General features: G+C 45.6%; 1 protein-coding gene across 2 annotated transcripts in view; it reads right to left on the bottom strand.

Moving 5' to 3' along the window:
• The window catches only part of LOC309491542 (tyrosine-protein kinase JAK2-like), a 36,328-nt gene extending 23,834 nt beyond the window's left edge, over nucleotides 1–12,494 (bottom strand). Inside the window, exons 1-6 of one of the 2 annotated variants that reach the window (XM_082190603.1) lie at nucleotides 12,220–12,494; nucleotides 10,957–11,070; nucleotides 2,756–2,913; nucleotides 2,167–2,278; nucleotides 679–865; nucleotides 438–559 (exon numbers count right to left, since the gene is read on the bottom strand). In XM_082190603.1, coding sequence (XP_082046729.1) covers nucleotides 438–559; nucleotides 679–865; nucleotides 2,167–2,278; nucleotides 2,756–2,913; nucleotides 10,957–11,070; nucleotides 12,220–12,486 — 960 coding nt within the window. In that variant the 5' untranslated portion in view covers nucleotides 12,487–12,494. Of the gene's footprint in view, nucleotides 1–437; nucleotides 560–678; nucleotides 866–2,166; nucleotides 2,279–2,379; nucleotides 2,434–2,755; nucleotides 2,914–10,956; nucleotides 11,071–12,219 lie in introns of those variants that run through there. The other variant, XM_082190604.1, reaches the window with a different exon arrangement.
• Nucleotides 12,495–12,500: the final 6 nt, after the last annotated feature.

Raw genomic sequence — 12,500 nt, 5'->3', positions numbered from 1 at the left:
ATCGTTTATCGCAATAATTTCTTGGACAATTTATCGTCCAGCAAAATTTGTTATCGTGACAGGCCTATGTGTGTGTGAGTGAGTGTGTGTGTGTGTGTGAGTGAATGAGTGTGAGTGAATGAGTGTGAGTGAGTGAGAGTAAATGAGTGAGAGAGTGAGTGAGTGAGAGTGAGTGAGTGAGTGAGTGAGTGAATGAGTGTGTGTGAGTTTCACTCACTCACTCACACACACTCATTCACTCACTCACTCTCACTCACTCATTCACTCACTCACTCACTCAGTCACAGAGTGTGTGAGTGTGTGAGTGTGTGTGAGTGTGTGAGTGAGTGTGTGAGTGTGTGAGTGTGTGAGTGAGTGAGTGAGTGAGTGAGTGAGTGAGTGAGTGAGTGTGTGTGTGTGTGTGTGTGTGTGTGTGTGTGTGTGTGTGTGTGACTCACAGTCTCCAAATCCTCCCTGTGGATCTTGTGGAAGATCATCTGGTTGACGTGTGTGAACTCAGAGGGCGAGAGAAGCGCGTCAGAGCTCTGGCTGTTCCTGCACACCAGCAGGTTGGATTTATCTAGAGTTAGACACACACACACACATACATCACTTCCTGCTCAGAACGCGGCACCTTTGCTTTTTGGCGGAGAGCAGCTGGAACACGTGTGTGTGTGTGTGTGTGTGTGAGTGTGTCACCTTTGCTGCGCGGCGGACAGCAGCGGCTCAGCTGGAACACGTGTGTGTCGGAGCGTAGCGCCTCCTTCTGGTAGTGTTGCAGTAACTCACTCAGACTCGTGAAACTGCTCTTCCCTCCGCTCAACACAAACTCTCCCGAAGCAGAGCGATCCACCAGACAGTGTTTGAACATCAGCTGACCATCGTGCTGCACACACACACACACACACAATTGAGGTTAGTTACTGCAGTGGATAAACCATGATATAACACACACACACACACACACACACACACACTCTCCTCACCTCGAGGATGATATAACACACACACACACACACACACTCTCCTCACCTCGAGGGTTATATAACACACACACACACACACACACACTCTCCTCACCTCGAGGGTGATATAACACACACACACACTCACACACACACACTCTCCTCACCTCGAGGGTGATATAACACACACACACACTCTCCTCACCTCGAGGGTGATAACACACACACTCACACACACACACACACACACACACACTCTCCTCAATAGTGATATAACACACACTCACACACACACACACACTCACCTCAAGGGTGATATAACACACACACTCACCTCGAGGGTGATATAACACACACTCCCCACCTCGAGGGTGATAACACACACACACACTCTCCTCACCTCGAGGGTGAGGGTGATAACACACACACACACACTCACCTCGAGGGTGATATAACACACACACACACACACACAGGGGCAGTCATGGCCTAGTGGTTAGGGAGTTGAACTGGTAACCCAAAGGTTGCTGGTTCGATTCCAGAACCGGTGGGAAATGACTGAGGTGCCCTTGAGCAAGGCACCTAACCCCTAATTGCTCCCCGGGCGCCACACAAAGGCTGCCCGCTGCTCTGGGTGTGTGTATCCACGTTTGCAGTGTGTGTGTGTGTTAACTACTCACTACTCTGCTCCTAATGTGTGTGCATTAACTTGGATGGGTTAAATGCAGAGGTCAAATTCCAAGTATGGGTTACCATACTTGGCCGTCACGTGTCACTGTCACTGTCACTCACCTCGAGGGTGATATAACACACACTCCCCACCTCGAGGGTGATAACACACACACACACTCTCCTCACCTCGAGGGTGAGGGTGATAACACACACACACACACTCACCTCGAGGGTGATAACACACACACACACACACTCACCTCACCTCGAGGGTGAGGGTGATAACACACACTCACACACACACACACACACTCACACACACACTCACCTCAAGGGTGATAACACACACACACACACACACACACACACCTCGAGGGTGATAACACACTCACACACACTCACCTCGAGGGTGATAACACACACACACACACACACACACACACACTCACCTCGAGGGTGATAACACACTCACACACACTCACCTCGAGGGTGATAACACACACACACACACACACTCACCTCGAGGGTGATAACACACACACTCACACACCTCGAGGGTGAAGGACAGGTAGAACTGGTGGTAATGTTTCGGGCTGCTCCTCAGGATATAAAGGCCTCGCTGGTTCTCACAGCGACGCAAACGACTGATGGCGAACTCCGTCCTGAGGGAACAAACACCTCGTTCATACACGTGTGGATTATATTATGACATTATGTGATATTATATGGCCAAATTAAATGGGTTTTATTTTTCCCACATCACGACACGGGCCTGTGGCAGCTGATCTGCATGGCCTCCAGGAGTGTGTGTGTGTGAGAGAGAGAGAGAGAGAGAGAGAGAGTGTGTGTGTGTGTGTGTGTGAGAGAGAGAGAGAGAGAGAGAGAGAGTGTGTGTGCGTGTGTGTGAGAGAGAGTGTGTGTGTGAGAGAGAGAGAGAGAGTGTGTGTGTGTGTGTGTGTGTGAGAGAGAGCGAGAGAGAGAGAGTGTGTGAGTGAGAGAGAGAGAGAGAGAGAGAGTGTGTGTGTGAGAGAGAGAGAGAGAGAGTGTGTGTGTGTGTGTGAGAGAGAGAGAGAGAGAGAGAGTGCGTGTGTGTGAGAGAGAGTGTGCGTGTGTGTGTGTGTGTGTGAAGCTGAACTCACGATACGGGCCCGTGGCAGCTGATCTGCATGGCCTCCAGGAGTCTAGGGGGCGCCACCTCTTTGCACAGGTAATGATGTGCGTCTGTGGTGAGTCTATAGTAGCCGTCGATCAGAGACACGAAGGACAGCGCTTCACTCAGAGAACCAAACTCCAGCTCCTGTGGGAAACACACACACACACACACACACACACACACACACACACACACACACTCAGACTAGAGGTCTTCTCGGAACCTAAAATATGTACCCGACCCGAATCACTTCTTACCCAATAACAACAAAAAAATTAAAGCTGCAAGCAGCATTTATCGGGGTTCAAGCAGTTAAGGCCTTTAAGCACATAAGCATTAAATACATTAAGTTTTACTTAGCAAGCATTTAACCACTGACATAATAGATGAAAAAGACCATTTACAGCCAATACAGGCAATTTACCATAGGAAATATATGGTTTTCAAAGCTTTTTAACAGTTATAGCGCCACCTATAGTCCGATCTCCATAAAACTTTGCATGCTTCTTCACCATGTTATGCCACATATGCCCACCAATTTTCGTGAAGTTTTGAGTTTTCCTTTAGGATTTATAGGCTTTTGAGTGTATTTTGCCACACCCATTTTGTAAATGACCCTGTTATAGTCAATCAAATGCAAAAGTTCTACTTTTTTTTCGATAATTCGATAATTGATCTAGAGAGTCCAGAGAATTGTCCTAGACTGGTTTGGTTCCAATCGGGCTAAAAACCAGGGACTAGTTCGCAAAAGTAAGTTTTTAACATAATTATGAATATTTAATGAACGGTTTGATTGACAGCAATGGTTCTTGAGGAAAAGTTGTTCATCATAAGGAGATCTATCAAATGATATGCTTATTGTGTTGATGTGTGCAACATCACGTGATTACAGAGGGCGTAAACCTCGTTAGTGCCAACTAGTGGCCGATTTCTTTCTAAATTCTTACAGACCTCTAGGGCCATGAGTCGAACATGCCCATCGAGTTTCGTTCCGATCGGCCTCTGTTAACCTTGTCTAATAGGTGCTCAAAATTCATTGGCCGATGGCGGCCATGTTTTTTGAGATACACCTATGTCCTCATAGACATACATGGGGCCTTGGACCAAGACACTGCATACCAATTTTCAAGTCAATCAGACTAACGGTCAGGTGGTCATAGCCCTTTTTATGTTTTTTTAATGTTATAGCGCCACCTAGTGCTCAATCGACGCAATTTTTTTACTGTGACCTCATATTGATGTCTTACATATGTGTATCGACTAGTTCGCAAAAGTAGGTTTAAAAAAAAAAAAAAAATGGCGGAAAATTTTCCCAGGCGGAAATGAAATCGGAGATATACGGTTTGTCCGTCTTGAGCCAAGGATTACAGTGATATAAGACACTTGAGTCTACGACAAACCGTCCAGGAGTTATTAGCGATTTCATACTTTTGCTTGCTATAGCGCCACCTATGGGCCAATCGGGTTCATACTCTGTCAACCTTTCCTCGATTTTTGTACTACCATCTGGCAAAGTTTGATGTCTCCAGCACTTACGGTTTGGGCTGCACAATGCGTTTTATGGCAGAAGAATAATAATAAAAATCGGTACAATTACAATAGGGTTTCAGCACTTCGTGCTTGAACCCCTAAAAAAAAAAAGTGAGACAACATTGTCATAATATTGTTTTGAATAACATTTTTTTGTTAAATGCCCGACAAAGTTTAAAAGAATTCGGGTCTTCTCGGGTCCATTCGGGAAAAGCACATTTATTTTAAATTACCCGAGACCCGAGGCCACTAATACTGACTCAACCCGTGTCCGAGGCACTCATCAAAGTTTTGATCTCGTGGTCTCGGGTGATCTCGGTCTCGGGTGATCTCGGGGTCTCGGGTGATCTCGGGGTCTCGGGTCTCGGGTGATCTCGGGGTCTCGGGTGATCTCGGGGTCTCGGGTGATCTCGGGGTCTCGGGTGATCTCGGGGTCTCGGGTGAACTCGGTCTCGGGGTCTCGGGTGATCTCGGGGTCTCGGGTGATCTCGGGGTCTCGGGTGATCTCGGTCTCGGGTGATCTCGGTCTCGGGTGATCTCGGTCTCGGGTGATCTCGGTCTCGGGTGATCTCGGGGTCTCGGGTGAACTCGGGGTCTCGGGTGATCTCGGGGTCTCGGGTGATCTCAGGGTCTCGGGTGATCTCGGGGTCTGGGGTGATCTCGGTCTCGGGTGATCTCGGTCTCAGGGTCTCGGGTGATCTCGGGGTCTCGGGTGATCTCGGGGTCTCGGGTGATCTCGGTCTCGGGTGATCTCGGGGTCTTGGGTGATCTCGGGGTCTTGGGTGATCTCGGGGTCTTGGGTGATCTCGGGGTCTCGGGTGATCTCGGGGTCTCGGGTGGTCTCGGGGTCTCGGGTGATCTCGGTCTCGGGTGATCTCAGGGTCTCGGGTGAACTCGGTCTCGGGTGAACTCGGTCTCGGGTGATCTCGGGGTCTCGGGTGATCTCGGTCTCGGGTGATCTCGGGGTCTCGGGTGGTCTCGGGTGATCTCGGGGTCTCGGTCTCGGGGTCTCGGGTGATCTCGGTCTCGGGTGATCTCGGGGGCTCGGGTGATCTCGGTCTCGGGGTCTCGGGTGATCTCGGGGTCTCGGGTGATCTCGGGTCAGGTCAAGTCAATTTGTATAGCGCTTTTCACAATACAGATTGTATCAAAGCAGCTTCACAGTATTAAATTAAAATAATACAACAAAGTTTGTTTCAAGAGGAATTTATTGATTGATAAAATTAGATTAAATATCCCCAAAATATCCCCAACTGAGCAAGCCAAAGGCAACAGTGGCAAGGAACCGAAAAACTCCATCAAGTGACCTAATGGTGTCCTAAAACTCCATCAGGTGACCTAATGGAGAAAAAAAACCTTGGGAGAACCCAGGCTCAGTCGGGGGCCAGTTCTCCTGTGGCATTTATGAGCTAGAGGACGGATTGTAGTTTGATCTGTAGGATTATATGAATGCCTGGCTGAAGAGATGCGACTTTAATCTAGTTTTAAACTGGGAGAGCGAGTCTGAGCAACGAACAGTATCAGGAAGACTATTCCAGAGTTTTGGAGCCAAATGTGAAAATGCTCTCCCTCCTTTGGTGGTTCTGGATATCCTAGGTATGACCAAAAGCCTTGAATTTAGTGATCTTAAAGAGCGCGATGGATTATAGGGTGATAGAAGATCCGTTAAATAGACTGGAGCTAAGCCGTTTAGGGCTTTATAAGTCAGTAGCAATACCTTGTAATTAATACGGAACTTTATAGGTAACCAATGCAGTGATGATAAAATCGGTGTTATATGATCATATTTTCTTGATCTCGTAAGAACTCTAGCGGCGGCATTTTGGACTAACTGTAGCTTGTTTATTGAGGATGCAGGACAACCAGCTAATAAAGCATTACAGTAATCCAGTCTCGAGGTCATGAATGCATGAACTAACTTTTCTGCATCAGAAACTGATAGCATATTACGTAGCTTAGCAATGTTTCTAAGGTGGAAAAAGGCTGTTTTTGTAACATATGAAATATGATTTTCAAAAGACAGGTTGCAATCGAGTATAACACCCAGGTCTTTTACTGTAGAGGATAAAGTAAAAGGACATCCTATGATGTTAAATTTGTATTGTGCGAGGTTTTGTGGGCGGTTTTTTGAACCGATAAGTATTACCTCTGTCTTGTCTGGATTTAATAAAAGAAAATTACGCGTCATCCAATCTTTTATATCTTTAACACACTCTGTCAATTTGGAAATTTTTGCGTTTTCATCCGGCCGTGATGAAATATATATTTTGAGTGTCATCAGCATAACAATGGAAACTAATTCCATGTTTCCTCATATATAAGTGGCATCATATATATGGAAAATAACAGAGGGCCTAACACAGATCCCTGCGGCACTCCATAGTTTACTGGAGTTATTATCGATTTTTCTCCATTTAAATAGACAAAATGGTAGCGGTCAGATAGGTATGATTTGAACCAGCTTAATGCTTGTCCTTGAACACCAGTATAATTTTGTAGTCGATCTAAGAGTAATGTATGATCTATAGTATCGAACGCAGCACTAAGATCAAGTAAAACTAGTATTGAGATACAGCCTTGGTCAGAAGCTAAAAGTAAATCATTTGTGATTTTAACGAGCGCAGTTTCAGTGCTATGATGCGGGCTGAATCCAGACTGAAACTTTTCATAGATATCATTTTCTTGCAAGAAAGAGCCCAGTTGAGCGGACACCACTTTTTCTAATATTTTAGACATAAATGGAAGATTTGAAATGGGTCTATAATTTGCTAGGTTATTATGATCTAATTGTGGTTTCTTAATGAGAGGTTTTATAACTGCCAGTTTAAATGTTCTTGGAGCATGACCTAAAGATAAAGACGAGTTAATAATATTGAGGAGAGGCTCTTCCACTACAGGTAACACTTCTTTCAGTAGTTTAGTTGGTATAGGATCTAATAAACATGTTGTTGTTTTAGATGAAGTGATAAGTTTATTTAACTCTTTTTGTTCTATAGTTGTAAAGCACTGTAATTGTTCTTTCGGGGTGATAATTGAAGCTGAATTATAAGGCGCGATTGAAGATTGAACGTTTACAATTGTAGTTCTGATGCTTTCTATTTTCTCAGTGAAGAAGTTCATGAAATCATTACTACTGAACTGTAACGGGATATTTTGTTCGGGTGACGTCTGTTTATTTGTTAGTCTAGCCACGGTGTTAAATAAAAACCTTGGATTGTTTTGGTTGTTTTCTATTAGTTTGCGGAGGTGCTCAGCCCTGGCCGCTTTTAGGGCCTTTTTATAACGTGACTACTGTCTTTCCACGCGATTCTAAAGACCTCTAAATTAGTTTGTTTCCATTTACGCTCTAAAATACGGGTTTCTCTCTTTAAAACATGCGTAGTATTGTTATACCATGGTGCTTTATTTTTCTCTCTGACCTTTTTTAATTTAATAGGTGCAACCACATCCAATGTTCTAGAGAGAATGGTGCTCATAGTGCTAGTTAGTTCTTCTAGTTCATCTGTTTGTTTGGGTTCAGGCAGCAGCTGAGACAGATTAGATAAGCAATTTGAGAAATTATCTATGGTGGATGGGAGGATTGTTCTGCCTGGTTGATAACGCGACGCCGCATGACATATTACTGCAGTACGTAATATGCAAGTTACCATGTAGTGATCAGTGACATCATCACTTTGTGGAATGATAACTATATCGGTTGGCTCGGTTCCATGTGATATAATTAAATCGAGTGTATGATTAAGACGATGTGTTGGTCCGGTGACGTTTTGCTTGACCCCAAATGAATTTAATAAATCTGTAAACGCAGCTCCTAACGCATCATTTGGATTATCTACGTGTATGTTAAAATCTCCAACAATTAATGCTTTATCGACATTGACTAATAGGTCTGAGAGAAAATCTGCAAACTCTTTTAGGAAATCAGCGTAAGGCCCTGGCGGTCTATATACGGTAGCCAAGGCTAGAGATAATAGGGATGTTTTTCTAACATCTAAGAGCGTAACATTTAGTACAAGTACTTCAAATGAAATAAACGTATAACCCGTTTTCTGAGTAACATTTAGAATATCTTTATAAATGGTTGCAACACCTCCGCCACGACCAATCAGACGGGGCTCATGCTTATAACAGTATCCAGGAGGAGTAGACTCATTAATACCGAAATAATAATTTGGTTTAAGCCAGGTTTCAGTAAGGCAAAGTACATCGAAGCTATTATCTGTGACTATTTCATTTACAATAACTGCCTTAGGTGTGAGTGATCTAATGTTTAGAAGACCTAGCTTTAGAAATAGTTTTTGTTTACCAATAGCAACATTTTCTGTTTTAATAACAATTAGATTTTTCCTAGATCCTGCAGTAGATTTATTATTTGATCTCACTAAACGAGGAATAGACACGGTTTCTATGCAATGTTCTACACTAGTATTTATATCAGTTAAATTGGTGCAGCAGAGACTATGATTTGGACTTTTGGTTACTAGTCAAAGGGTATTTAACATTTTGGAGATGTTATCTGACAGAAGATCCGCTCCGAATCTGCTTGGGTGTAAGCCATCAGCACGGAAAAGCCTAGGACGCTTCCAAAACAGATTCCAATTATTTACAAAGAGCAGTTTCTGCTCATTGCACCATGACATTAACCATTCATTTAGCGCAAATAATCTGCTGAACTTTTCATGCCCTAATCGGTACGTGGGAAGCGGTCCTGACACAATGATCGTTGTTTCAGGCGATGTGCTGCGTACCGTATCGATCAGATTCCTGAAGTCTTTCTTCAGAATCTCCGTCTGGCGCAGCCTGATGTCGTTCACTCCCGCGTGCAGGACCACAGTTCCGATGCGCTCGTCACCGTTCAGGATCTCGGGAACACGAGCAGCGATTTCAGAAACACGAGCACCAGGAAAGCAGTGACTGTGCACCTTACTTTTACCTAACGTAGCGTGTACGTGCCGAACGATGGAATCGCCGATGATCACAGCATCGCGTTCTGTTTCGCGTAGAGGGGAGAAGCGGTTTTGTGTGGATAACTCGAAAACCGGGAGGGTCGGAGAAAGTCTTGGTCTAAACCTGACTCGCGTCTTCCGCTGCGGAACCACCCAGGCTTCGTGGTGGCGTGTTGGAGCCGGAGTGAACGAGACCATGGCTGATTGCGACCGATGCTGAGGAACGCACGGAGTAGACGCGGTCGGAGTCAGCGGGTTAGTAACGTTAAACACTGATTTGTGTGCATCGGCGCGTGATGTTTCAAGAGCCAAACACCGGTCTCTCAGCTCGGCCTGTCTCAATAAAAGGTCGTGGATCTGTTTCTCAACAGCTTCCAGCTCAGACTGCAGTGCGTGCAGCTCAAATGTGTCCTCACCTGCACCAAAAGGTAGACTACTTACATCTGATATATTCGCCATTTTAACAGATGGACAGTGAGTTAGCAACGAAGCTACCAGTGATGCTATCAATATTAATACTAATTTATGACTGAAGTCTTGGATATAATCCGTTTATTTTATTTTATTTATTTTTTTATTTTTTTTTAGTGGTAGGGGTGTAGAGTAGACGCACGATAGGCGAAAAAAAGATGTTTGTTTGTAAGTGAGTGTGGAGAAGACGCGTTCAGCCATGATCCACGGACGTACCTTTAAGAGTATCCAGCGTTGGATCACTAATAGTCTTGAGACGCGTCTGCTCAACAGTCCGCGTTGTAACTATGAGGTTTTTTTTTTTTAGTGGTAGAGGTGTAGAGTAGACGCACAATAGGCGAACAAAAAATAAATAAAATGTTTGTTTGTAAGTGAGTGTGGAGAAGACGCGTTCAGCCGTGATCCACGGACGTACCTTTAAGAGTATCCAGCGTTGGATCACTAATAGGCTTGAGACGCGTCTGCTCAACAGTCCGAGTTGTAACTATGAGGTTTGAGCAGTAGTGCTTCTCAGTGAGGAAAAGTAGAAAATGTTCGTTGTAAGCGAGTTTAAAGTGAAAAATCAAGAATTATAAATCAAATCGATAGAGCTCCAAAAACAACAACGCATTCAGACGCGACGCATGAGTCGCGTCTGAATGCGGGTCTCGGGTGATCTCGGGTGATCTCGGGGTCTCGGGTGATCTCGGTCTCGGGTGATCTTGGTCTCGGGTGATCTCGGGGTCTCGGTCTCGGGTGATCTCGGTCTCGGGGTCTCGGGGTCTCGGGTGATCTCGGGGTCTCGGATGATCTCGGTCTCGGGTGATCTCGGTCTCGGGTGATCTCGGGGTCTCGGTCTCGGGTGATCTCGGTCTCGGGGTCTCGGGTGATCTCGGGGTCTCGGGTGATCTCAGTCTCGGGTGATCTCGGGGGTCTCGGGTGATCTCGGTCTCGGGTGATCTCGGTCTTGGGGTCTCGGGTGATCTCGGGGTCTCAGTCTCGGGGTCTCGTCTTGGGGTCTCGGGTGATCTCGGTCTCGGGGTCTCGTCTTGGGGTCTCGGGTGATCTCGGTCTCGGGGTCTCGTCTTGGGGTCTCGGGTGATCTCGGGGTCTCGGGTGGTCTCAGGGGGTCTCGTGTGATCTCTGGGTGTCTCGGGGTCTCAGATCAGACCTCAAGTTCTCGGACCCAAGTGGACCCGTGAAGACCTCTCTCAGCTGGCGTGAGGTTCTGTAGTGCAGTGTGTGTGTGTGTGTATGTTACCAGCATCTGACTGTCCTGTCTGTTAATGGACACGACCCGGTTCTCCCCGTCTCTGCTGCCCTGCTTTACACTGATGTCGATGACATCAGAGAAATCACAGTAAACCTGCAGATCCTGAACAGGAGAGACAAACACTCAGGTCAGCGTCGCTCGTCTCACTCGCGCATTTTCGGGTCAGCGTGGGAAACTTCAATAACAACGCAAAAACTACTAGCCTACCTAATATACATTTCAAACATTATTAAAGTCAAGTAAACAGTCAGTAAGAAAATATGAACAAATAAACAAATTACAAACAATAGGACAAATAAATACAATGCGTTTTCTTTCTCAACTGTTTATGTTCACTTAAAGATGAAGTGTGTAGTTTCTGCGACACCGAATGTAAACACTAGGGCTGTCAAATAAAAATTTGGATTTCGAATACTCGTCAAATTTCGAATGAAAAATGCTGGGAAAAGGCTCTACCTGCTGACGAAAACCCTCTCGGTTGAAGGCGAAAAACCTTGTAACGACACACTTGACCAAACCATCGGTCAGAGCTGAGTGTGTGTGTGTGTGTGTGTTTCATCAGCTGAAACAGTGTCAACAGAAAGCGCCCAGCACTCGCTCAGATCAAGAGCGTCTGGTGTTTGTGATGAACATGTAGATGTAGAGAGTAGAAGTGAGTCTGAATGCCAGTTTGCTGTTGTGTGTTCATATAGTTCATTACGCTGTGTGTTTTCTCAGGTTACTGATACACAAACAGTTTTATGCACTATTGCAACCTCATTTTCCTTGCATGCACATTAAGAAAATTATATTTAATTTAGGAAATTTTTTTGAAAAGTGAATGTCATTTCAATAAAAGATGCGATGCTTGGTTTATATTTGCTTATTGCGCTCGCTGGCGCCCTCTTGTGGACACAGGAGACAGTACAGCACTGTGTTCCTCTAACATTAAGTATTGCCTTTAGTCTTCGAATATAATTCAAATTTTGCTTATATTTAAAAAAGAAATTTGCATTTAGTTTTCAGCCATTTTGACAGCCCTAGAAAACGGCTCTGATTGGTCGATGCACTCAACAGACGTGGAGCGTGACTGATGCAACGGGAGCATTACGCTGCAACCACAATCAGTTAGATTAACTGTGTAACGGGGATCGGATAATGATGAAATACTGCTGTACCCTGATGATGTCACGAGCCGAAACACACACACTGATGATGTCACGAGCCGAAACACACACACACACACACACACACACACACACACACACACACCTCTCGCTCTCTGGGCTCCTGACCCCGGGCCCAGCGGATGCCCTGGTTGCCGCTGACGACGATGGTGACCGTGCCGGCGCTCGGTTCGGTGACGAGGAAGCGTTCGGTGTAGAAGCCCGGCTGCAGAGTCTCCAGGCTGAGCACGTACTTCAGCTTCAGGTCTCGAGGACACGCTTTACACGAGCCGAACTGATGGATGAACTTCCGGAAGCGGAAGCGGATCCTCTTCCGGGTCACGAAGTGCTGGTTCTGGATGTGTGCTCGCATGTTCTTCGGGAGGA

This window comes from Leuciscus leuciscus (genome assembly GCF_965113295.1).
Source record: "Leuciscus leuciscus genome assembly, contig: HAP1_SCAFFOLD_341, whole genome shotgun sequence".
NCBI lineage: Eukaryota > Metazoa > Chordata > Actinopteri > Cypriniformes > Leuciscidae > Leuciscus > Leuciscus leuciscus.
The sequence above is the reverse complement of the archived record's forward strand: the minus strand, read 5'-3'. Positions and strand labels throughout refer to the sequence as shown.